Source organism: Aspergillus uvarum, assembly GCF_003184745.1.
Source record: "Aspergillus uvarum CBS 121591 unplaced genomic scaffold BO82scaffold_6, whole genome shotgun sequence".
NCBI lineage: Eukaryota > Fungi > Ascomycota > Eurotiomycetes > Eurotiales > Aspergillaceae > Aspergillus > Aspergillus uvarum.
The window spans coordinates 675,857-698,850 of NW_020291303.1; the positions used below are offsets into that span (position 1 = coordinate 675,857).

General features: G+C 57.9%; 13 protein-coding genes and 2 non-coding genes across 15 annotated transcripts; 8 read left to right on the forward strand and 7 right to left on the reverse strand.

Moving 5' to 3' along the window:
* Position 1: 1 nt before the first annotated feature.
* Positions 2 to 1,396, forward strand: BO82DRAFT_274728 (uncharacterized protein; the record flags this gene model as incomplete). Its single annotated transcript, XM_025631097.1, has 5 exons — positions 2 to 148; positions 211 to 592; positions 652 to 769; positions 944 to 1,025; positions 1,097 to 1,396. 5 exons carry the CDS (start codon positions 2 to 4, stop codon positions 1,394 to 1,396), a joined length of 1,029 nt encoding a protein of 342 aa, XP_025495921.1.
* Positions 1,397 to 1,845: 449 nt separating this feature from the next.
* BO82DRAFT_351043 (MFS transporter) lies at positions 1,846 to 3,956 on the forward strand. The gene has a single exon (XM_025634312.1). The coding sequence runs from the start codon at positions 1,970 to 1,972 to the stop codon at positions 3,749 to 3,751; it is 1,782 nt and encodes a 593-aa protein (XP_025495922.1). The 5' UTR covers positions 1,846 to 1,969; the 3' UTR covers positions 3,752 to 3,956.
* An 87-nt stretch (positions 3,957 to 4,043) lies between these two features.
* Positions 4,044 to 5,603, reverse strand: BO82DRAFT_327497 (SDR family NAD(P)-dependent oxidoreductase; the record flags this gene model as incomplete). The annotated part of the gene is made up of 4 exons (XM_025632969.1): positions 4,814 to 5,603; positions 4,513 to 4,748; positions 4,314 to 4,415; positions 4,044 to 4,237 (listed from the first exon to the last, which is right to left on the reverse strand). The coding sequence occupies exons 1-4, from the start codon at positions 5,101 to 5,103 to the stop codon at positions 4,044 to 4,046; spliced, it is 822 nt and encodes a 273-aa protein (XP_025495923.1). The 5' UTR covers positions 5,104 to 5,603.
* Positions 5,604 to 5,661: 58 nt separating this feature from the next.
* Positions 5,662 to 5,734, reverse strand: BO82DRAFT_t55. The gene has a single exon. It is a non-coding gene; the product is annotated as a tRNA-Trp (tRNA).
* Positions 5,735 to 7,119: 1,385 nt separating this feature from the next.
* On the forward strand, positions 7,120 to 7,192 carry BO82DRAFT_t54. The gene has a single exon. It is a non-coding gene; the product is annotated as a tRNA-Trp (tRNA).
* A 118-nt stretch (positions 7,193 to 7,310) lies between these two features.
* On the reverse strand, positions 7,311 to 8,660 carry tpcM (methyltransferase tpcM). The gene has a single exon (XM_025634313.1). The coding sequence runs from the start codon at positions 8,522 to 8,524 to the stop codon at positions 7,544 to 7,546; it is 981 nt and encodes a 326-aa protein (XP_025495924.1). The 5' UTR covers positions 8,525 to 8,660; the 3' UTR covers positions 7,311 to 7,543.
* Positions 8,661 to 8,798: 138 nt separating this feature from the next.
* Positions 8,799 to 9,490, reverse strand: tpcL (anthrone oxygenase tpcL). The gene is made up of 2 exons (XM_025634314.1): positions 9,365 to 9,490; positions 8,799 to 9,308 (listed from the first exon to the last, which is right to left on the reverse strand). Exons 1-2 carry the CDS (start codon positions 9,438 to 9,440, stop codon positions 8,878 to 8,880), a joined length of 507 nt encoding a protein of 168 aa, XP_025495925.1. The 5' UTR covers positions 9,441 to 9,490; the 3' UTR covers positions 8,799 to 8,877.
* A 197-nt stretch (positions 9,491 to 9,687) lies between these two features.
* On the forward strand, positions 9,688 to 10,342 carry tpcK (decarboxylase tpcK; the record flags this gene model as incomplete). The annotated part of the gene is made up of 3 exons (XM_025632970.1): positions 9,688 to 9,852; positions 9,939 to 10,135; positions 10,220 to 10,342. 3 exons carry the CDS (start codon positions 9,688 to 9,690, stop codon positions 10,284 to 10,286), a joined length of 429 nt encoding a protein of 142 aa, XP_025495926.1. The 3' UTR covers positions 10,287 to 10,342.
* Positions 10,343 to 10,493: 151 nt separating this feature from the next.
* tpcJ (oxidoreductase tpcJ) lies at positions 10,494 to 12,863 on the forward strand. The gene is made up of 6 exons (XM_025634315.1): positions 10,494 to 10,707; positions 10,760 to 10,877; positions 10,937 to 11,061; positions 11,126 to 11,204; positions 11,263 to 11,280; positions 11,351 to 12,863. Exons 1-6 carry the CDS (start codon positions 10,528 to 10,530, stop codon positions 12,646 to 12,648), a joined length of 1,818 nt encoding a protein of 605 aa, XP_025495927.1. The 5' UTR covers positions 10,494 to 10,527; the 3' UTR covers positions 12,649 to 12,863.
* Positions 12,864 to 13,358: 495 nt separating this feature from the next.
* tpcI (questin oxygenase tpcI) lies at positions 13,359 to 14,858 on the forward strand. The gene has a single exon (XM_025634316.1). It carries the CDS (start codon positions 13,405 to 13,407, stop codon positions 14,770 to 14,772), a length of 1,368 nt encoding a protein of 455 aa, XP_025495928.1. The 5' UTR covers positions 13,359 to 13,404; the 3' UTR covers positions 14,773 to 14,858.
* Positions 14,819 to 16,175, reverse strand: tpcH (methyltransferase tpcH). The gene is made up of 4 exons (XM_025634317.1): positions 15,680 to 16,175; positions 15,554 to 15,592; positions 15,421 to 15,477; positions 14,819 to 15,339 (listed from the first exon to the last, which is right to left on the reverse strand). Exons 1-4 carry the CDS (start codon positions 16,044 to 16,046, stop codon positions 14,954 to 14,956), a joined length of 849 nt encoding a protein of 282 aa, XP_025495929.1. The 5' UTR covers positions 16,047 to 16,175; the 3' UTR covers positions 14,819 to 14,953.
* tpcG (oxidoreductase tpcG) lies at positions 16,147 to 17,417 on the forward strand. The gene has a single exon (XM_025630304.1). It carries the CDS (start codon positions 16,529 to 16,531, stop codon positions 17,321 to 17,323), a length of 795 nt encoding a protein of 264 aa, XP_025495930.1. The 5' UTR covers positions 16,147 to 16,528; the 3' UTR covers positions 17,324 to 17,417.
* Position 17,418: 1 nt separating this feature from the next.
* On the forward strand, positions 17,419 to 18,588 carry tpcF (glutathione S-transferase tpcF). Its single transcript, XM_025630303.1, has one exon. The coding sequence runs from the start codon at positions 17,799 to 17,801 to the stop codon at positions 18,516 to 18,518; it is 720 nt and encodes a 239-aa protein (XP_025495931.1). The 5' UTR covers positions 17,419 to 17,798; the 3' UTR covers positions 18,519 to 18,588.
* A 70-nt stretch (positions 18,589 to 18,658) lies between these two features.
* Positions 18,659 to 20,428, reverse strand: tpcE (Zn(II)2Cys6 domain-containing transcription factor tpcE; the record flags this gene model as incomplete). The annotated part of the gene is made up of 3 exons (XM_025639038.1): positions 18,659 to 19,969; positions 20,031 to 20,221; positions 20,362 to 20,428. The coding sequence occupies 3 exons, from the start codon at positions 20,426 to 20,428 to the stop codon at positions 18,659 to 18,661; spliced, it is 1,569 nt and encodes a 522-aa protein (XP_025495932.1).
* An 861-nt stretch (positions 20,429 to 21,289) lies between these two features.
* tpcD (trypacidin cluster transcriptional coactivator tpcD) lies at positions 21,290 to 22,709 on the reverse strand (the record flags this gene model as incomplete). Its single annotated transcript, XM_025636822.1, has 2 exons — positions 21,290 to 21,877; positions 21,978 to 22,709. 2 exons carry the CDS (start codon positions 22,707 to 22,709, stop codon positions 21,290 to 21,292), a joined length of 1,320 nt encoding a protein of 439 aa, XP_025495933.1.
* Between the last annotated feature and the right edge of the window lie 285 nt (positions 22,710 to 22,994).

The window sequence follows — 22,994 nt, forward strand, 5'->3', positions numbered from 1 at the left end:
CATGCCTATCGACAAGGGCACTGAGATCGAAGTTGTATCTTGGATCTTTGGCAGCATTGCCAGCCTCGCTTTGGTGCTTCGGCTGTACACTAGAATATGGCTGACGCAGAAAGCTGGCTGGGATGATGGTTTCATTATTGTCTGTTTGGTATGAGGTCTGTTAAGGTCCGATTGCGGAAGATTCTCGCTAACGCAAGTGACCACTGATAGACGAATGCTCTTGTATGCTCTGGCTTGGTACAGGTCGGCATAAAATATGGCCTGGGGAAGCACTTGACAGATATTGCGGACGAAGAAGCCAGGATTCAAGCATTCAAGTATACGGTGATCGCACCCAAGTTCTCAGTCATTAGTACCACAACAGGGAAGATATCTGTCGTGATATTTTTACTGCGCCTGATGGGCCAGGCGGCCACTCCAAGCAAGCGATGGTTCTTATACGCCCTAACTATAGTCTCGATCATTTGGGACACATTAGCCATTGTGGCTATTATAGGTTTCTGCCGACCGGCGGAACAGATATGGCGCCCTGAGACCCCGGGGAAATGCTTCAGCTTAGGCTTTCAACTAGTGCTTGGTTTCTCGCAAGCCGGTGAGTATCTAGTGATCATGCTGATAATCAAGGAAATCCGACTCTGACTTCCAGGATAGCCTTTAACGCCTTCGCGGATTTAGCTCTTGCCATATTTCCTATCGCAGTTTTCTGGCACGTTCGACTGCCATTGAAGATCAAATTCGGAGTTCTGGCAGTGATGGGAGCGGGAATTTGGTGAGTGAATCCCTTTGTTTTCCTGTATGGACAGTAACTGAGTCATTCCTAGTGCCGCAGCCGCGACACTGGTGAAGGCCATCTTGCTGAAGAGCCTTCCTGCTCATTCAGACATAACATGTATGTGAACCATAATCTCTAAGACCAGATTAGTATACCAACTAGGCTTTGTAGGGTCCTGGGCAGATATTACTGTGTGGTATACGTGAGTTTCACCATTGTTCCATTGGACTGGCGCTCACTTATGTCTAACCATGTATCAAACAGGATTGAGGTACGATACAGCATTGCTCATTACCTTGAAGGAAGTGCTAACTTACGGTACAGATGTATCTCATCATTATTTGCGCGACCTTGCCGACCCTGCGTCAATCGTACACGGCCCTTGTTCATCGAACCCGCCGCTCAACGTCGGGCTATGAGTTGAGCGGCCCAAGTCTCAAGCTGAAGCCCATTCCCTTTGTACGCCGCATGCCGGACCAATCGCTCTTCGAAACACATATAGATGCGTCCAAGGCGCAAGATGGTACGAGTAGCCAGGAACACATTCTTCGAGTAGAAGAGGCGCACCGATCATATATCGTGAAGACCATGGAGTTTCGTTTCCATGAACATGGAAGGCATTGAGAACAAGTTTCAATTTCTTGTACGGTAGGTCATTGAGGGCTGCCAGGCCAAAATGTGCCGTATAAACTATACTGTAAAGCCATTTGCTTTGCATCAATCATCCATGGTGCAATGTGTGCATGACAAATCAGAGTTCTGATTGTGCCAAGATCATGAAGTCCGACTGACTCACGAACCTTGGCCAAACGAGCTGAGACATTTCTCAAACTTTCGGTTCTTAAGCTCCCTGGATGGATCATAAAGGTCATCTTACAGATCTGACTTAGAAATCTCGTGCTTTGTCAGATCTTCGATGATGGCGTGGCTTGGCGAGAACCAATGGCTAACCCAGGGTTCGTTCGTGATCAGTAATCACCGTTCCTCGTGTTTTCTGCGGGTGTGCTGAATAATGACCGAAAACACCATCCGTGGAATCGCATGGCTGCTTTGTCCTGTCCACGCTGAATAATTCCAACACGAGCACGATTTTTTTCAGTATGAACTCCAGGACGAGAATAAATATGGCCGAAATGTCTTCGATACAATGTGTCAGTACACAATCACCGACCAGCTTGTTCTCAACCACATTCGATCATGGATTCGATCATCCGCGATAGCACAGCTGGACAGCTTCTGCGATGGGTCACCAGGAACAAAGTCCTGCCCTACCCTGAGGAGCGTCCGGACTTTCAGTGCCCGAATTGCTACGCAGGAAATGCTCCTTCAGCGACAATCTTCGAAGCAGACAGTGAGAAGGATTCGGATTCCGAGCCCGACGCCAACGAACGACAATCTGAAGATGCTTCTACATCCGAATCGGCCACCAACTTGAGCCGAGTGCCGTCAATGACTGATCTTGAGAAGGTCCGCACCCAAGATGATCTGGCTCGCCTGTACTCCGTCGCTACGCAGACCGAAGCACTGCAGGCGGCCCCCAGCCGACCTATAGCGCCAACCAAAACCGATGACGGTACCATTCTAGTGGACTGGTACACGACTCATGATCCGGCCAACCCGCAGAATTGGTCCTCCGGCAAGAAGCTGTTCGTGGTGACTCAAATTTACTTATACACTTTTGCTGTATACCTGGGCTCGTCGATCTATACGCCCAGCGCTCCGGAGATCCAAACCCGTTTTGACGTCTCCGCAACCGCCGCATCTCTGGGGTTGGCTCTGTACGTCCTGGGATACGGGATCGGACCGCTGATCTTCTCTCCGATCAGCGAGATCCCCAGCGTCGGCCGCAATCCGCCGTACATCATCACCTTCGCGCTTTTTGTCATCTTCACCATCGGCGCCGCGGTGGTCGACACATTTGGAGGTCTTCTTGTCCTTCGTTTCCTGCAGGGCTTCTTTGGCAGCCCATGTCTGGCGACTGGGGGCGCCAGTATCGGCGATGTGTATAGCCTCTTGAAATTGCCTTATGGGCTCACCACCTGGGCGGCCTTTGCGACTCTGGGTCCCGCCCTGGGTCCTCTGATCTCGGGCTTCAGCGTCCCCGTCAAGGGCTGGCGGTGGTCCCTCTGGGAAACCGTCTGGCTCTCGGCCCCAATCCTCGTCCTCATGTTTTTCTGCTTGCCTGAAACGTTTCCGGATGCCATTCTCCTTCAGCGCGCGCGCCGCCTACGCCGCCTGACCGACAATGACAAGCTGCGCTCGCAGTCCGAGATCAAGCAGAAACAATTGACCGTCACCGCCGTGGCGATGGAAGCGCTGTATCGGCCGTTCCAAATCGTGTTCCTCGACCCAGCGATCCTCTTCTTCAACGTCTACACCAGTTTGATCTACGGGATCTACTACTCGTTCTTCGAGGTCTTCCCGATCGTCTACATTGACCTCTACCACTTCAACCTCGGCGAGATGGGTCTCGTCTTCCTAAGCATCGCCGTAGCCCTCGCTATCGCCGTGCCACTCTACTTCTTGTACCTGTACAAAATCTTCGAGCCCGAGATCCGTACCCGCGGCCCCGGCGCACCAGAACGCCGACTCATCCCCGCCCTGTTCGCCTCCTTTCTCCCGCCCATTGGACTGTTCATTTTCGGATGGACCTCGCGCGCCTCGATCCACTGGATTGTGTCCGTGGTCGGGATACTGCTGTACACGATCGGGATCTTCACCTTGATCCAGTGCATCTTCATCTACATCCCGATGACGTACCCGCAGTATGCGGCGAGTCTGTTCGCCGGGAACGATTTTATGCGGAGTGCGCTCGCTTGTGGCGCCGTTCTGTTTGCCCGCCCGCTCTATCTGAATCTTGGAGTGGGACAAGGGGTGAGTCTGCTGGCCGGGTTGACGGTGGGCTGCATTGGCGGGATGTTTGCGCTGTACTACTACGGGGCTGCTTTGAGAGCTCGGAGCCGGTTTACGGCGAAATAGGCATGATAGAAGCTACTGTGGGACTTGACTGTGGATGACGTTTCTATATACTAGATAAGCTTAATACTTAATGGGGTTACATGATTTATGAATGAGATTCAACGTGGCACTGATACTTGGGCTGAAAGATCAACAATGGCAAGCTGTATGGTTTCATTTCTTTCTTTCTCCTTAAAGTCACATAGCTAAATCCAGACAACCACATATCTTTTCACTCATGGATATATCAACTCTTCAGTCAGTTCTCACAGGCCTTCTCTTCTTGAACCTCCTGAAGAATGTGAAATCAATCCTAACGGGCAGTATAACCGCCATCCACCGGCAGAAGAATCCCAGTCACCCAACCGGCGTCCTCACTAGCCAACACCACTGCCATCCGAGCCATATCATCCGGCATCCCGGGCCCCTTGAGCGGGTGCCGCTGTTGCAGCTCCTTTAGAGGGGTCATGTAGGATGTTGTTTCTTGAAAAATAGCCGTCTGGGTGTCTGCATTGTAGCCGTCGTCAGTCAGCAGCATAAGTCTCAAACCTTGGTACTCCCTTTTCGAGGGCTCCTCACTTACAGCCAGGACCAAGGGCATTGACATGGATCCTGTGGGGGGCATAGTCCAGCGCCACCTGTCTCGTGAGGTTGCTCACTGCGCCTTTCGAAGCGCAGTAGGAGACTCCGCCAGAAAACGAGTCAACTTCCCTTCCCTTTCGTCTGCCCGATATAACCACCACAGAATGGCCACAGACGAAAAATCAAAGAAAAGTCGGCACTCACATTCTCCAACCCCGCCACAATCCCCATAATTGACGACATATTAATAATCCACCCACGATCCCCGGAGGGCTGATGCGGCTCCTGCTTCAACATCTGAGCCGTCGCGTACTTGCACCCGAGGAAGACGGACTTGCTGTTCACGCGCATCGTAGCATCCCACACCTCCTCCTCGGTCAGATGGCACACGGCGGGCGTTCTTGCTTCGATGGCAATGCCGGCATTGTTGACGAGACTTGGCAGCCACATTAGCCTACTCACTAGTTCTCTGGGGTTTTAAAAAGACCCGGGGCAACTCACATATCCAGCCGCCCGAACACCTCCACAGCCCTCTGCACCAACCGCTCCATATCCCCCGCATCCCCAACGTTCGTCTTCACGAAGAGGGCTTCCCCGCCGCCCTGCACGATCAGGTCATGCGTCGCGATCTCGGTCTCGGATGGCACCTGCGCGCGAGCGGTCGGGGTGAGGTCCGCGCAGACGAGTTTTGCGCCTTCGCGGGCGTACCGGATCGAGATGGCGCGGCCGAGGCCGGAGGAGGCGCCGGTTACGATGGCGATTTTGTTGGCGAGGCGGGCGGTGGTTGTCATTGTGGCATTTGGGGAGTGAAATTCGGTGAAGGGGTAGGGGCGAAAGGCAATGGGCTATGTGTGGTGTTGTTGTTGTTGTTGTTGTTGTTGAGGATAGGAGTTAATATTTTATGCTTCCTTTATCTTGATCTTTGTCCTCCTGTCAGTTGCGGGGTTGTTGGTCTAGACCACGCACGCATCGCCATTATTACTTTGCGGGAGGGCTCGGCTTTCTGTGCGAGGATTGAATATCCGAGGATATTTTGATAAGGGTTCTGCGGTTTGTATGGTGGACGTCAACCTGGTGGTATAATTTTTGTTGTTTATAGTTGTTGTGGGCGGGGATGTGGTATATGGTCGATCTGTTAGGAGATCTTATTGGCCACTGGATGGATTATCATGTTGTTGGTAGTATGGATGCTCGGGCGTCTGACCTGCTTCAGATGCAAGCTGGCGACAGTCTGCTAGTAGTCATTGTGAGACATCATCACTACAAAATGGATTGCAGTTGTGGTAAGCTCAGATGCTGAGCGCAAGAGATGTTGGGGGAAGTTAGACAAACAACCAAAAAAGAATGGATGAGCCCAGCCCGGCTCGATCAGGCAACCTTACGATCTGGAGTCGTACGCGCTACCAATTGCGCCATAGGCCCATTCTATATAATGAATAGATCCTAAGTAGTCTATCACCCACAAATAACTGTATCAGACATCTGTCCCTATTTACTCTTCTCCATCCTGTCAGACACGACTTCATCCATCTTTCGGGCACATACAACAGTCGCACCATCTCGGTGTCTTCATCTTGTTATTTTCTCCTCCCTAGTCATGATCAATTGCCAAGCTTTTGCTGAGTCGATCTGACCATCTTCCGACTGGTTACCTTCGAACACAGACCAGCATCCATGGGTACCCGATTCCGTCGGGCCAACATGACAACACTAACTGAACAGACTCAGGCCGAGCGCTGCAGGGCTTTCCAGGGCTATGGTGGGCACGCACTACGGACATTGAAGGTTATAGTCCGTGGGGTACTCCAGGTAGGCCTGGGACAGGCACGAGAAAGGAGTTCTACGGCACCGTTCGCCTCAAGCAAGCTCAGGTCGCATCTGTGCGCGGACATTCGCGGTGGCTGTATGATGATCTCGATCTCGCAGCTGGTGCTCTTGGTTACTCAATGACCTAACCTCGAGGACTTCTCTGTCTCTCTCAGGATCTCGTGAGCTTTAACGAAACGGCTGAGCAAAGCTATCCGCCCTGACGGAAGGTTGTTCCGTCCCACGAACGCTCCCCCTTGCTTGACTGCAGGCTGCGGGACTAGTCCGTGTTTTCTGGTCCTCGCGGTAATATATGGGGTATTCAATGAGGATCCTGTGCTGCTCTGGGGATTGTCCGACTACGATGAAGTACATAACCATGGTCTGGACATATGGAGATGCTCATACTTCTGGTAGGAGGAATATTCTCTGAGCACCACTTTCATGCAATGTTACCAGATACAGGCACCAATTCAAGATGACGGGCAGGTGGAGATGAAAGGAAAGCCAACCCCCATAATGTGGCCAAGAATGGCATCAAGGATTGCGTTCTAGCTTTGACAGCTGCTGTGGATTGGCAGCCTAGGGTGGCGTCGCCTGTCTCAGGAGGCCGTAAGGTCCCGGTCAGTACCGCCGATACATCAATTATCCCTGATCCGACGGCTACTAACGGTGACATAGTGCCAAACCCAGCATCTTCTGAATTCACTCACATGTCTTCCTCTTGGTATATTCCTCTCCTACCCTCGCAACAACCAGATATATACCGAGGCACTCGACCCAGCAAACGCGACCCAGCAACGGGACCACTTCCCACCCTGCTCCAAGCCCGTCTGCACACACAGACACACACACACACTCACTCACTCACTCTCACACACTGTGGATTACCTTACAATTGCAACCACCGTTGGTCAAGTACGATCACCGCAACACTTGCCTCATGCACATTTATTTGTTAGTTGTATGATGGTTGTAAAGCAAAAACAGACACCCGACGTGGGCCTATGGCGCAATTGGTAGCGCGTACGACTCCAGATCGTAAGGTTGCCTGATCGAGCCGGGCTGGGCTCATTCTTTTTTGCTGAAGTAAAATAAAAACCAGTCTCTATCGGTAGGTTTGCCGTCTACAGGTACACGCACGGTAACCAGCGATTACGCAGTACGAGGGTCTGGCCTGTGGCGTATGCCGGTCGAAGGCTGATTTTAACTAAATCCTATACCAAACAGAAGCCAAGGCTTTGCTATCTTAAGAGCTAAAAATTCCCACAGCATCACACCTTCAACACCCCAGTAATCATTATTTACTACATTATAGAGAGAGGCTGTATTACCGGATTATGCTGCCCCTCTGCCGAAGACCGTCATCATAATGGATTATAGAGGGTAGTAAAGAGTCCGCAAGGACCAAACAAAGGATGAGGCTCAACGCCGGGTCGCGAGAATCAACGTCGCAGGCCAGCAGCCCTGGAGCGAGCGGCCCTGGGCCAGCAGGCCCTGCATTTCCTGCAACAGCTCCGTGAAGGCGGCGGGATCGACGCTGGCGTGCGGGAACGAGCGGAAATGATGCAGGAAGCCCTCCCAGTCGGTCTCGAAGCGCCAGTCCTCCGTGGTCTCCTCGACCACGACATCCGCGGGACCCGTGAAGTCTGGATCGGAGACCTCGTGGGCGCGTTCGGGCGGGAGGAGGCCGGTGATCCCGCCGCCGTCATTGGGGGCCATGCGCAGGTGCAGACGCAGGGCGCCCGGGTGAAACCAGCGCTGGTCGAGGGGGGCGACGTTGTACGGGCCGGAGCTGCGGGCCATGACGTTCACGGTCTCTTGGGGGCGATCGGCCATGCCCAGCAGCAGACGACCCCCTTGCTGGCTGATGCGCTCCCAGACGGCCTGGACGGCGGGGTCGGCGAAGCGCGCGGGGCCGAAGCCGGCGCACGCGAAGGTGCCGCCGGGGCGCAGCTGCGTCGCGATCGCCGCCATGGCCGCCGGCTGGTCCGCGAAGTGCATCACGTTGGTCGCGAAGACCAGGTCCACGCTGCCCGGGCGCAGGTCGTCCGCCGCCTCGATGGGCGCCGCGCGGTAGCTGAACCCGTCGCGGCCGAGGTGCGCCTCCGCCTGCTGCACGTTCGTCGCCACGATGTCCGACACGATGACGTGGGCGAACGGCGTGCGCAGCTCCGCCGCGTACGGGCCGACCCCGGCGCCCACGTCATGCGCCGTCCCGAACTGGCCGCCGTGATCCCGGTGGTAGCGGTAGATGCGCTCGAAGAAGCTCGCCGGCACCTGGGGCCGCCCGCGGCGGTAGTTGTCCCAGAAGCCCGTGCTGTGGGCGAACATCTGGTCGTTGGACTTGATCGGGCCAGTTGCGGCCACTGGAGGGGCCATGGGAATGCTCGCGGACGCTGCCATCCTGACTGGATGATATTGGTGTGTGGTGGTGGTGGTGGTGGTGGTGGTGGTGATGGTGATGGTGGTGATGGTGGCGATGGTGATGGGGGTCGTTTTCAAGGGTTCAACAGAGTTAGTCAGGAGTAACCCATCGACACGGGCTCTACTTGTAATCTATGACATGCACGACACTTGGAATATATACATCCAATGACCCTAAGCCACGGCGCGGGCCATTGACCCTCTCGGGGCTCGGGGCATTCCCGGTGACTAAGCATCAACTCAATCCAGGGGTAATCAAGCGGTTCCATTGATCCCAACTAGTCCGGTAACCTAACCTGAACAACTTAACTTACACAACGCAACGGCTCCGATCACCAGCCGAAGGTTGCTCGAAGCAAATATCGCAGTCCCAGAACCGCCCCCATCAAGGGAAAGCAGGAGCGCACCGCGTGCAACCACCCCCAGCGGACGAGCAGTTGTCGCACCTCCCCCAGTCGGGCTGCCCCCGCGTCCGCCTGCAGCTGAAACAGGGCGTCGTTGGTTGGGGTCATGACCAACCACGTAAAAGGCACGATGGCGATGGTGGTGAGCCCCGCCACGAGCTGCGGCAGCGCCGACCGGGCCCCCGCCCGCTGGCCGACGCCTGCAATCCCGTAGAAGAAGCAGGTCGTGACCGCCAGCCCGGGCATCATCTTATGCCCCACGTCGTAGAGACGCACGAAGTGTTGCAACAAGTAGGCGGGCTGTGTCGCCGTCTCCAGCAAGACCGGGACGGTGATGAGGGACAGCCCCATCATGGTTCCTGGAGTCGCGGACGTGAGCCTTGCTTCGGACGACCACGAGAAAGATCACACATACCGGAGAGGAAAGAGCCGGTGATCACGGCAGTGGCATGGGGGAGGATGGGAGAGAAAGACGTCCCGTGCGGCGGCATATTGAGGAGGATTGCGGCGGTGCACAGGCTGGGAAGGAGGTAAGAACCGGTTCGCCGACGGGGATCAACCGCTGGGTTATAGGGTTATACAGGGGAATCCCCCCGATGCCTGGATCGGGGGAGGTTACATTCCTATCCCTTCCGTTGGGCTAGAACCACCCATGGACCACCAATACGATATAAATGACATGTCACTCACGACCTCACTGGTCCCCCACTCCACCCCCCATCAATCTCAACCGAGGCGATGGCAGCACCCGCGAAGAAGCCCGGGCCGTATCTCTGTCTGACCATCTGCGGCTACCGCAAGCCGGGGATGAGTGAAGAGGAGTACCGCCGCTACATGACAACGGTCTCCGCCCCGATGACCAAAGATCTGATGGTCAAATATGGAGTCAAGCGTTGGACAATGGTACATTCTTTCTACCCCCCCCCCCTTCTACAACCGTGTGTGTGTGTGTGTGTGTGTGGTGTGCCACGGGGAATTGACACCGACAGATTCATAACAGCACGGCCACCCGCGCGCTCATGGCCGAGCTGTTTGACTCGCAGATGACCAATGTCACGGACTTTGACTGCTTCAGCCAGGTGGTGTTCGAAAGCCTGGAGGACTACAAGCGCATGAAGCAGGACCCGTGGTATCGGGAGCATCTGTTCCACGATCACGAGAATTTTGCGGATACCAAGAGAAGCATGTAGGTCATACGCTACGCCTATCCATATCTCTCCTCCGGGCGAGAGGACGCGGGGATTATGACTCATGATGTATGGCATTTCAGGATGACAATCGGGTGGATTGACGAATTTGTCCGACAGGGAGTGGCGGTCGACGGAATGGAGGCTTGAGTTCGTGGAGTGGATGGGCATAGAGATTGATGATTGCATAGATAGATACTCCAACCAATGTCTGGGTTGCAAACCTCCGAGCTAAATGATCCGAGGGTCGTCCCCATCCCCCCGAGAGAGTTTGTAGCCGTTGTCACGATGCCGATGACTCCGGTCATGGTTATAAGCGTCTTAAGTAGAGGTCTACGGGGAAAAGCTCAGTTCCCATTCATTGTGAGGCTCCCAGGACGGTCGCTGAAGTATGCTTTGGGTTCGGTGGCTCGTGTATAGTGGCTGTGCGCAGTTCGGCGTAGCAGCCAGAGCGCCGCAGCCGAGAGATTGTCGCAATAGTCCCACCAGTCGGAATTGCTGGAAAGATGGATTTGACATTCTGACCGACTACACCGATACCACACAGGTCCCACCGGGAAAGCTGGTTGAGGTCAGTGGCTTTCTTGTCTTTCATCCGTCGATGGCGGCACTGATCCATCCAGTACAACCTCACTCTCAGCCAACAAGTCATTGCGCCCGATGGATACGAAAAACTGGGAATGGTGGTGAATGGGCAGTTTCCCGGCCCTGCGATCGAAGCAGATTGGGGAGACACGCTTCGTAAGTCTTGCACGCCACTCCGGGTCTCATGGAAGGAGGCATAACCCTAAGCGTGATAGGCGTCCGTGTGCACAACAACTTCACCCTGGACCACAACGGGACCGGGATTCACTGGCATGGAATCCGGCAACTCGGCACTAATTTTCAGGACGGTGTCCCCGGGGTCACGCAATGTCCTAGCAAGGTACAGTACAGGCCAAGCACAGGGAGCGAATACGAAGAGAGTGTCTGACTTGGTCCGGTTCCAGCCAGGCGAAACGCAGGTCTACGAGTTCCGAATCACGCAGTACGGAACCTCCTGGTATCATGGACACTTCAGTCTGCAGTGTGAGTCTCATCCACCCGTCCATCGGAGAGGAACATAAGACTAAAGCGGGGGCATCAGACAGCAATGGACTCTTCGGTAAGTGTGCCCGGGCCCGCTCCCGCAAACCGAACAAGGGGGCAATGGCTGAATTCGAGGGATCCTACAGGGCCGCTGATCATTCACGGACCATCGAGCCTCAACTGGGATGAGGACCTGGGGCCATGGATCCTCCATGACTGGTACCACGACGACGTGTTCTCCTTACTCTGGGTCGGAGAGGCGCATAATTCGTCTCGTGGCGCGATTCCAGACACTACCCTCTTGAATGGACGGGGCACATTCGACTGCAATCCCCGCAACGACACGCGCTGCACCGGCACCGGAGGAGCCCCCTTCGAGGTGACGTTTACGCGGGGAGTGAAGTACAAGTTCACGCTGATCAACACGGGGAATCTGCTGGAATACTCCTTCTGGATTGATGGGCACAACCTGACGATCATCGCGATGGACTTCGTCCCCATCGAACCCTATGTCACGGACGTGGTGAACTTGTCGCTGGGCCAACGGTACGAGGTCGTGGTGGAAGCGAACGCGAACTTCACGCATGGCTCCAATTTCCGGATCTACGCCCAGTACTGCGCCGAGGTCGACCTGCTGCCCACGACCGTGGGGATTGTTCGCTACGACGCCGAGGACCGCCAGGAGCCCTGGACCCCGCCCACCAAACAATATCGGGATCTGGGATGCAGCGACCCCGATCCGAGCCACCTCGTGCCAGTCGTGCGCCAGTCCGTCGGGCACGCGGTCAACCGCCTGGAGATGAGCGACTATCTGCGCACCGGACAGCAGGGCTGGCCCAACCCACAGGATTTCGACGGCGGCCTCCATAAATGGGCGCTGGGGGACGTCCCCTTGTTCATCAATTGGTCAGACCCAAGCCTCCAGAAGCTCGCCCTGGAGCCGAACGCCAGCTTCCCCCCGGAGACGGTGCCCATCGTCCTGGATTACAACACCGGCGACTGGGTCCACTTCGTCATCACCAACAATTATACCTGGGAGGATATCCAATATCCGCGGAACCTGACCCCTGTCATGCACCCCATGCATCTGCACGGCCATGACTTTGCCATTCTGGCCCAGGGCTCGGGCGAGTTCGACCCGAGCATTGTCCCGAACCTGGAGAATCCCCCCCGCCGCGACGTCGTCAACGTCGACATCGGCGGTTATGCCTGGATCGCCTTCCGGATCGACAATCCGGGGGCATGGCTGTTCCATTGCCACATCGCCTTTCACGTGAGTAGTGGGCTCGGTCTGCAGTTTCTGGAGCAGCCCAGCAAGGTCAAGCCACTCTTGGAGGATGCTGGGGCGCTGGAGGGGCTTCAGGATCGATGCCGCGCCTGGTCGAAGCAATACGAAACCGTGAACGTCCCTGACAACAACACCATAGAGGATTCGGGGGTTTAATTGATTGAAGCCTGATACTCAAAAATACAATCCTCTCTGCTAGACTCCACAGTCCATTTTTTGGTCTCTATGCACCAGAGGCTTTGGTTCAGATATCGTGAGAATAAGAGGAAGAGGAAACTAAATTGAGAAGCAAGTTAGAGAATCAAGAGAGTTTCTGACATATCTGTTTGTCCATACAGATCTGTGTCTTTGTAGCTGTACTTCTATTGTCCATCTTTTTTTTTTTTCGATATTTGTATAGATCTATAGATTGCTTCCTAAGATAGAGAGGACATGCAAGTTCTCAGAAAAGAAAATTCAAACCCCATAGTCTGGATTCATATGCAGAAATATTCCACTGTTTAATTGCTTATTTAGATGACTATAGTCATGCAGGAGCATAGGACTTGCGTTGATCATAGGAACCAAACCCACTGCGTATAAATAGTTGCCATACAGCCGCCTAGCTTGGCCACTGACCGATGACTCGGGAGTCTAACGGGCGTTGTAGGGGTGGAAGACCAGCAAAGAGGACGAATCAACATTGTCACCCCTGATTACGCCGAGACATCCTCTTTTGTAGTCCCTCTCGGGGGTGACGCAACAGTGACATGACATTGGGCCGACTGGGGCCGACTGGGGCCGATTTTTTGGGGGGGGGGGGCCCTGAGAGAGGGTCCTTTAAAGACCCTGTTGGACCCTAAAATCCGTGCCTTTCCAGGCCTCGGCTCGCCACCACCCACTATCGTCCCTACTTTACAAGTGAAAAGTGACATGGCTACGGCGACCCAGATCCGGCTGCAACCCCCAGCAGACGTGGCCTGCGCCCGTGCCCGTGCCCCAACGGACAAATCCCTGGAGACGGCGAGCCGACTACTGCAGAAGAACCACAATGATCACCATATCTTTTGGCGGCCCGTGGCCGGTCACAACCACGTAGCTCACTCCGTGCTGAACATCCTGGCGCTCGGCGGCGGGCCGCGCGATCTGCAACGGGCGTTCAACGACGGGGTGGATATCCAAGTGCCCATGCCCCCGCTCGATGAGGAGGCCGTGGCCCGCATGAGCAGCAACAGCAACAGCAGCAGCCCCGACGACCCCTTGCGCGTGTGGATGGGGCGTCTGGATCAGTACCCGAACTTCCTGCACTTCTTCTCCCGCGAGATCGAGGCCAAGGGAGCCCCCACCGTTATCCGCCAGTACTGCTTCGGCGGCACGTCCGTCGCGGAGACCATGTTCGCGAATCTGTTCGAAGGGTTGTACCACCCGCTGATCCACCTGGCGTTGGGCGTCGAGTTCGAGCAGCCGGGCATCGTGGCCGAGGGCCTCGCCCAGGCTGCCTGCCATGATTCGATGGGCATTGAGCCGTTCCTGGTCCGCTCCGAGGCACGAGCCCGAACCACCACCGCCGGAGCAGGAGGGTCCCCCCGGCCCTTGATGGAGCTGTTCGATGCGGTACGCGACAATGCGGCCCTGCAGAAGGCCGCCCATGGGTATGAGGATGGTCCGGCCCGCGTGCGCGACGGCATCCTGGGCGTGGCCGGGGAGGAGATCACCGCCATCGCCGCGGCCTTTCGCGTCCCCGTCGAGCAGTGGCACCGCCGCGCGGCCGAGATGTATAGCTGCGCGGCTTACCTGGCTGGGGCGGCCCAGCGGCCCGGCAAGGCCCGCAAGGTCGACTTCTTCCACCTGCACACGGTGACCGCTGCGCTGGGGCTGATGGTCCTGCTCCAGCAGCCCTGGATCCGAGACCGCGAGAAAGCGCGCCTGCTGGAGTGGAAGACCCGCGTGGACCTGGTGTGGTACGCGGCCACCGGGGCGGTCGAGCTCCGGCTGCCAGACGTCGTGGCCTACAAGCCCCGCCACGAGGACTGGGACTGGGAGCGCCTGTACCAGGCGACGCTGCAGGTGCACGATGACGGCCACTTGGCCAAAGTGGTCCGAGCACTGAGGGTTGGAGAACAGATCGTCAGACCGTGGGAGCAGGGGCACCAGGCCGAGTTCTGCCCCATCACCGGGCCCTTGTGGCTCCGCATCGCCCAGCTGGCCTATGATTCGAGTGCGGCTCATCCGATCGAGGAGAAATGGATTTGGGGCGTGGGGTTTGACCAGAATTGGGCGGCCGTACCGGCACTACTCTAGGGACTGCATGGTACAGATCGATGATGGGTGGGAGCGGTTGATAGATTTGGCACAAATCGCATCAATTGATTCAGACTCGTTGTCTTCTCATCCCGAAACTGAAAAGTAGTCGATCGTTGTCGAGTTACGTAGAATTACGGATGAAGATCACCCAACCCTAACTAATCATGTGGAATTACACTCAAGCTTTGCGGCCCACGGCGACGATGGCGACACCCTTCATCGGCACAAGCCCATCCTTGCCATACTCCTCTGTCAGATATTGTAGCAGTGTCTCGGGCACTTGCGCCGCATAGTGGTCGCGCTGCCACTGCGTCCAGAACCTGCTGAGGATGTAGGGCAACAGAATCTTGCAAGCCTCGCTGAACTCTTGTACCGGTAGAGTACATTTCTTCGCCACAGTCGAAATGTCGACATCTTTGAACCCGGCCTGTTTAAAATACGCCCGGACACGGGACTCGGAGTCCCACCCCTGATTCAGCATCGCGTTGATCTCATTCATGGTGGGATAGGGAAGATCGGCCTGCAATTTTTTGACCACCGGCGTCACGATTGTGCACCAGTTGGCTGTGATCATTAATCTGGGTGCCTGTTTCTCTCCTCCCCCCCCCCTCCTTCCTCTGGCTCTGCATTCGGACGACTACGTACCATGCTTCCACGTTGAGGTAGCCAGCGTTCCGCCTGGTTGCAGGACTCGGTAGCATTCTAAAGCAACAAGGTATCAGGTGGGTTCTACACCGCCGACGAGCTTGCGTCCGGCTTCATGGGGCCACTCGCTTACCCTTCAGGGCGCCCTCGGGGTCCGGGAACATGTTGAACGCTGAATGGTGCAGGACAAACAACCGTCAGTCTCGGGAATGCCGAACTCAGCTCTCCCTTACCTCGTACGGGTGATGGAAACGCGTACCGAATGCTGTGAAGACGTGAGTGTAGTGAGCACTCGGAAGGCCCGTCTCCTGGGCGTTCAGAATCTTGGCCTCCGCATTGTGCCATCCCTCGGTCTTCATGCGGTGCTGGGTGTATTCGACCATCCCCTCGGCCAGATCACCACAGGTCAACTGCCAGCTCGTGCGATTCTGCTCATTCAGCGTCCGAGAGAGGACGCTGGCGACGGATCCGGTCCCACACGCATGGTCCAGCACGAATAGTGGCCTATGGTGGAATTCGGCAATGCCGGACTCGTCGATCAGTGTCTGGGCATACAGTTCACTGATTTTCGCACCGGACGTATACTGAGCGGCGAAGCTCTTCCCTTGGAAAACTGGGTCCAGCATGGTTTGGGAGGGGGGGGTAACGTCGGAGATTCTGACCTCTCTGTGAAACCCTTCCGAGGTGAGTTGATCCCACGATTCCTACTGAGGGGTTTACCAGGCCACATGATATCTTGTTGAGCCTGCATGCCGAGAACGTGCGCTGCCAAAGATGACCGCATTTCCAGTCGCATGTCGGGGACAAGCTCAGACCCACGAGCCCTGGGTTGGCCCGAGATCCGAGACGTTACATTCGGGCGATATGATTCCCATGGAAATGAGCGCGGGAGCAAGAAAAGCCCCGACCCGAGGGGGATAGCAGCCATTCCAGACCCTCCTCTGGGCGGTGCGTCCGCGGCGTCACCGGTTGGGTGGAAATTCCTCATCAGACCGGATCTCTTATAGGCCAGACGGCGGGGGGGCACGTCCGCTCCTCGTGGTCCGGCCATTCGCACCCTACAGAAAATCTCTCGACTCAATTCGCTCCACGAATTTCTCTCGGAGAAATGGCCTACGCGGTGCTCGGCGCGACTGGGAACTGCGGCACGGCGTTGATCCAAACCCTACTCGCCACCCGCAGCACCAACCAGGTGCACGCCTACTGTCGCAACAAGCCCAAGCTGCAGCGGCAGCTGCCCGAACTTGTCCCCAACCCGCGCGTCACCATCTTCGAGGGTAGCATCCATGACGTTGCACTCATGACGGCGTGCATCCGCGGGTGCCAGGCCGTCTTCCTGACGGTGTCGACCAACGACAACGTGCCCCAGTGCCGCATGGGGATGGAGGTGGCCACCACCGTCCTCCAGGCCCTGCGCATCCTGCACACGGAGCAGGAGGCCCTCCCCAAACTAGTGCTCCTCTCGTCGGCGACGCTGGACGACCAGCTCAGCCAAAACACGCCGCCCTGGGTGCGCTGGATCCTGCTGCGGTCGGCCTCGCACGTCTACGAGGACCTGCGGCGCGTGGAGACGCTGCTGCGGGCGCAGCAGGACTGGGGGGTGATCACCATCTTCATCAAACCGGGTGGGCTGTCGGTGGACGGGGTGCGGCGCGGCCACCGGCTGAGCCTGACCGAGGAACAAAGCCCGCTGGGGTACCTGGACCTCGCTGCGGCGATGATTGAGGCGGCGGATGACCCGGACGGCCGCTATGACATGCGCAATGTAGGGGTCGCCTACGCCGCCGAGGGGGGGGGGCCCGCGCGCTTCCCCCGCGGTGCCCCCCTGTGCATCTCCATGGGGCTCGTGCGCCATTACTTGCCGTTCCTCCATCCCTATCTTCCGGCCACGGGACCGGTTTAGTTCGTTTCGGTCATTTAGGGCATGTTCATTGGGTTCATTGGATTGCCTGGTATGCATGCATGCATGCATGCATAATACAAATACATTCCTGATGGCGGCTGCCATCACGCCATGCGCTGTCATTCTTTGCCAGTCAAGAGCTCTCTATGTACCGTACCGTACCAACATGACCGGTCCTCCTTGCTTTCCCATTCACCCTTACTTCTTGCTTCCTTGATCGGCCTTCGGTGCTTTAGTCGCCGATGCGCCCGACTTGGACCCTCCCCCATTACGATCTCGTAGAGTTTCCATCCACATCCGGGCTCACTGTTCAGAGCATCAAGGATATATAAAATTTGATAACCCTCCCCCTCACCCCTCACCCCCATCATCACTAACACCACAGCCATCCCCGCCTGTCCTCTCACTTAACACTCACACGCACACTCACATCCCCATACCCAACGAGAAACCCACCCACCCCACACCAAACACAATGGCCCCGTCAACCGCCGCCGCAAGCGCAAGCGCAAGCCTGGCCCCCATCAAGGTCTGGGGCAAAGGCGGGCCCAACCCGCCGCGGGTGGCCATCCTCCTGGCGGAACTCGGCCTGCCGCACGAGATCATCGCGCTGCCCCTGACGCAAGTCAAAGACCCGGCCTACGTGGCCATCAACCCGAACGGCCGGCTGCCGACGATCCAGGACCCGAACAACGACGACCTGATTGTCTGGGAATCCGGCGCGATCGTCGAGTACCTCATCGCCCGGTACGACCCCGGCCACCGGCTTAGCTTCGCGCCCGGCACGCCCGAGGCGGCGCACGCCACGCAGTGGCTCTTCTTCCAGGCCTCGGGCCAAGGGCCGTACTACGGACAGGCCGCGTGGTTCAAGAAGTTCCATCCCGAGCGGCTGCCGAGCGCGCTGCAGCGGTACGTCCAGGAGATCAATCGCGTGACCGCGGTGGTGGAGGGCCAGCTGCAGCGGGAGAAGGAGAAGCAGCCTGCCGCCGGCGGGGATGGCCCGTGGCTCGTGGGCGGCCGGTGCTCGTTCGCCGACTTGGCCTGGGTCTCGTGGCAGGTGATTGTGGCGATGGTGATCAAGCCCGAGGATGGCTATACGGTCGAGGATTATCCGCTGGTCAAGGAGTGGTTGGGCCGGTTGATGGCCCGGCCCGGGGTGAAGAAGGGCATGGAGGGTCTTTATCCGGATGCTTAGAGAGATCGTGTAGTGATGGAAGAAGATTTCATGTTTAATTCTGGATCCTCGCAGCTCTATTTACATCTATGACTCATTTCTTTCAGTTCTTTCGATTCTTTGGGTTTCTTGCAGTTCGTAACAAGTGGATTCGGTGGTGGTTAGTCGGCCTGACGTAAGAACTGGATGATTTCCGCGGAGAGATGACTGAGGCGCCGGTGCAGCTCCGGCTCCAACGAGCCTGCCACGGGGGGTGGTGGTGGTGGTGATGGTGGTGGTGGTAAGGCATCCGGCCCCGTCGGCAGAAGATGCGGCCACAGACCTGCGCTCGCCTGGCCGCCACCCTGGTACGTCGAGAGCCGCGGGCGGAGCTGGTTCATTACGCGCTGGATCCCATGCAATTCTCCCAGGACCCGCTGCCCGGCGAGCAGCGGCGGCGGAGTCTCTTCGCTGTGGCTACTGCTGTGGCTACTGCTGTTGCTACTGCTGCTCCTGCTGCTGCTGCTGCTGCTGCTGCTCCTGCGGCTCTGGGGCAGTGCTACCGCGGCATACCGGTCCAGGACCTTCCAAACGACGAGAGCCAGCAGGATGAGAAGGTAGCCGTCGCGCTGCGAGCATGGGCAGTGCAGGATCTCGGTCATCACGGTGGTCGCGTGACTGTTCCCCGTCACCGTGGCGTCGAGGTCCATCCCGCCATGCGCAGCGGCGGCTTCCTCGGCCACGAAGCGCTTCAGGAGCTCGAGGGCGTCGAGCAGGCACTGGCAGGTGGCCGCGCCACGGGGATGCTCCTCCGCGGGCGTCGCCCCACCGCCCCTCGGGATCGGAGCGCGAGGAAGGGAGGCAGTCCCGGCGCAGGGGTCGGCGGCAGCGGTCGGGCCAAAGAGGTAGATCGTATCCTCCTGCATCCCGCCGACGGAGGTCTGCTCCATGGCGGGTCTCCCGTCCACGAAGAGGTCCGGGGCCATCGCGCCCAAGCCGTCCCCGCCGCCACCACCACCAGCGTCGGGCGGATCGGTGAGCACTGGGATGGAGAAGAAATCGTCCCAATTGTCGGGGCACCAGGTGGTCAGTGCAGTGGATAAGGTCCAGTCATCCGTGGACGACGTCCAGCAGGCCGGATGGAGGGTGGGTGTTCCGTCGAAGAGCTCGGACGACAGGCCCCGGGGGGAGAGGCTGGGCCCGATGCCCGCGGCATCCGGCGGAGGGTAGCCATGGATGACGGGGGTGGTGGCGACGGGCGTGGGGGTCGAGGACTGTTCGGGAGACGGGAGGCTGCGCGACGCGTCGAGGGCAGGCAGCGGCAGCTGCAGCTGCAGCTGTTGCTGCTGCGGCTGCCGCCCACCGCTGTCGCCCCCCTCAGCGCGACTCTCCGGTTTGCGGCCCGGTCGTTTGATGGCGAAGTACTCACAGACAGTCCCGCGGCGGCGACAGCGGGAGCAGGTCGGTTTCTCCTTGGAGCAACGGACCTTGGACTGGCCACAGGCGTGACAGCTGTCACAGAGTTTGTGGAGAGCAGTTGCCCGGCGGGGGGACGCTGGCGACCGCATCCAAATTCGATTTTTGCGCAGCCTGGTGGCATCCGATTCTGATGAGGTTGGGGAGGAGGAGGAGGAGGCGGAGGAGGAGGAGGAGAAGGCACGGCGTGCATTGCCCAGGGCAGACGGAGGTCAGCTCATCTGGCGCCAGTCCCGTCGCATCTTCGAAAACCATGCGTCCCTGCGATTCTGCATGAGAATATATTGTGTGGTACAGACAAATCTTTCTGAGGAAGCGTGGACCGTGTGAGGCATTGGTGACGCAATCCGATGATTCTCTTCTTGCCGGGGAAACTCGAGCGATCTGAGCCTGCAAGCAGCATACATACTCCCCTGCACGGGGAAGGACTCGCGGGCTTGACTCAAGCTCCCCGACAGTCCATTGGGCGAGTGCATGACTGCATTGACCTCGAACCATACATGGATCACGTTGCCATCTGTTGTATGTGCGTGGCACCATCCTTACGGGCACGAAGTCAGCGAGTCAGCAAGGGGGATAGGAGGCCAAGAATGTAGGGCAGTGACAGGATGATTTCCGTGGTTACAACCCCGAGTGGGAATGTCAACAACTGTCATGCCAGCCCTAATCCGTCGAAAGATCTTCGTCCACTCGTCGGATTCAATACCCGACAGCGACAGTCCGTTCCCAGCCTCTCGAAAAGGATGACAGAACCACTTCACGATGATTCGATGATTTCTAATCCTAGGGATAAGAAATGTCAATGAGGGGAAGACTTGGGCGTCGCCCCACGGTCACCCGGCCCAGGGATGAAACAGTCGCATGCAATCACCACTTTCGCTGACTCGCGTTGACGCCAGCTGGCCAAGCCGCCCGAAATCGTGATCCGGACCAAACATTGGTGTGGTTTTCCTCCCCGTTGTCCGTGTTCTTCTTCGTTGCGTTGCGAGGAATTGGGTTGCATCCGATCGCGGCGAAGTCTAGACCCTCCCGCAAGCTTGTGCTCCACTATAAGCCTGATGTCACATACCTTGATTGCATCATTGTCCATAGTGGAGACAGAGAGAACAATCCACCCGCCAATGCAAAGCCAACCTCTATCTCGAACTGTCATTTTTTTTTTTTAATCTTTTTCGTCCCGTACCGTGGTGCGGGTAGGTTTTCAGTTGCACTATAAGTCCTACGGATACCACTTCCGGTCCGGGTGATTTGGAATTGCTGAAAACTGCGATGCTTCGTGCAGCAGACGGACCAGCCAGCCGATGTAGATAGATAGATAGATAGATAGATACAGAAGGCTAACCGAGACCGCCCGGCTCTTGATATTTCACCCCCAATGCCACGGTGGCCGCTTGCGGCAGGGGCAGGCGATGCATCACGACCAACCGCCCGCCCGCGCTGTCCCCCACGCTGTGCACCAGGGCCACCAACTCCGCCTCGCCCAGCAGCCCTTGGTGGGCGAGCTGGAGGAGGGTGAGGTCGTGCAGCCGCACTGTGGCGGCGACGGTGGCATCGACCGCGGGGCCGCCGGGGTCGGGCAGCAGCAGCCCCGCGACGACGATCAGCGTCGCCCGCCGGTTGGTGGCCAGGACCCGCAAGTGGGCGTGCAACTCGGCCCGCACGGCGCCGGCGAAGACCGCGGGCGGCAGCGGATGTAGGTTCAGGACGTAGAGGGTGGTGTCGCGGACGAGGCGTTGCGGCGTGCCCAGTTCGCGTCGCTGCAGTTGCATCTCCATGCGCGGGGGCACGCGGATCTTCTCCTCGCTGCCAGGGTGGTGGTGGTGATGGGAGGTCGGGATCTGCACGACCTGGACGATAAAGTGGAGCTCCGGGTGCAGCTGGGCGAGCGTCACGGCCGTCGGGGTGGAGCACTGCGGCCCTACGATCTATGCCGGGGCTCCAGGTCAGTCTCCAGGGCAGTAGTTAGGGTTCGGAGCCAGAGCCAGAGCCCTAGCCAGAGCCCGAGCCGTAGCCAGCCATTCTTACCTCCACGACGCAAGTTTTGTTGAGATTGAACCAGTCCACGCGGGCGAGCACCTGGCGAGCGAGGTCGCTGGGGTCCGCCCCCGTGTGCTGCAGATAGGCCGACCAGCGACGGTGCAGCTTGGGCTGCTGGTCGCAGGCGGCGTAGAAGGAGAAGGAGGGGGAGGGGCGCGCCTCGACGCCGGGGTCGTCCGGGGTCGCGGACGACGACATGTGTAGGGCGCCGGGCGCGGCCGTCGCGGCCAGGAACCCCAGTGCGTCGCGCAGCGAGGCGCGATGGCCCACCGCGCGCGACAACGGGCTGTGGGCGACGTGGCCGGGGGGAGTCTCCTGGAGGAATCCGGCGCTGCTGCTGGTGAAGCGGATGATGCGGGCCAGCTGGGCCTCGGGGACGTTCGCCAACCGCGCGAGGTCCGCGATGGGGACGCTGCCCGTCCGCGGCAGACACGCCAGCACCTGGAACTCCCCGAGCCAGTGCAGGCAGGCCAGCTGCTGCGTGGCCCCCGCCAGGCGTGCCACCAGGTCGCTCGGCTCGCTGAGGAGCGTGCGCAGATGGTCCAGGTTGCGGAGCAGCAGGCGTCGGGTCTGCTGGATCGCCCGCGGGGCGTCCGCCGGCACGACGAGCTGTGGCGGCTGTCCGCCATCCACCCCGTTCTGACGGCAGTAGGAGGCCAGCTGCTGGCCGGCTGCGGCAATCTCGGTGGTCCAGCCTTCTAGCTGGGTGATGGTGTCCATGTCGTCTTGGTTTGTTTCCTCCCCGAAAATGCCAGGTGGGCGTTATAAGCCAGCCCACCCATCCCCCCCCCCCCCCCCCGATGACTATCCACTGCAAACGTGATATACCCGGCACTACCATGGGTCGCCAGCGCTCCACCTGAGAAGGGCACCATTCCTCGGCACTACGTAGGAAAAGGGAGAGAGAAGGAAGAAGGAAGAAGGAAGACGGGGAGCGAGAGCTACGGTACCATCCATTGCACATGGGATTCAATTCAAAAAGATTATGATTAGATAATAGTCCAC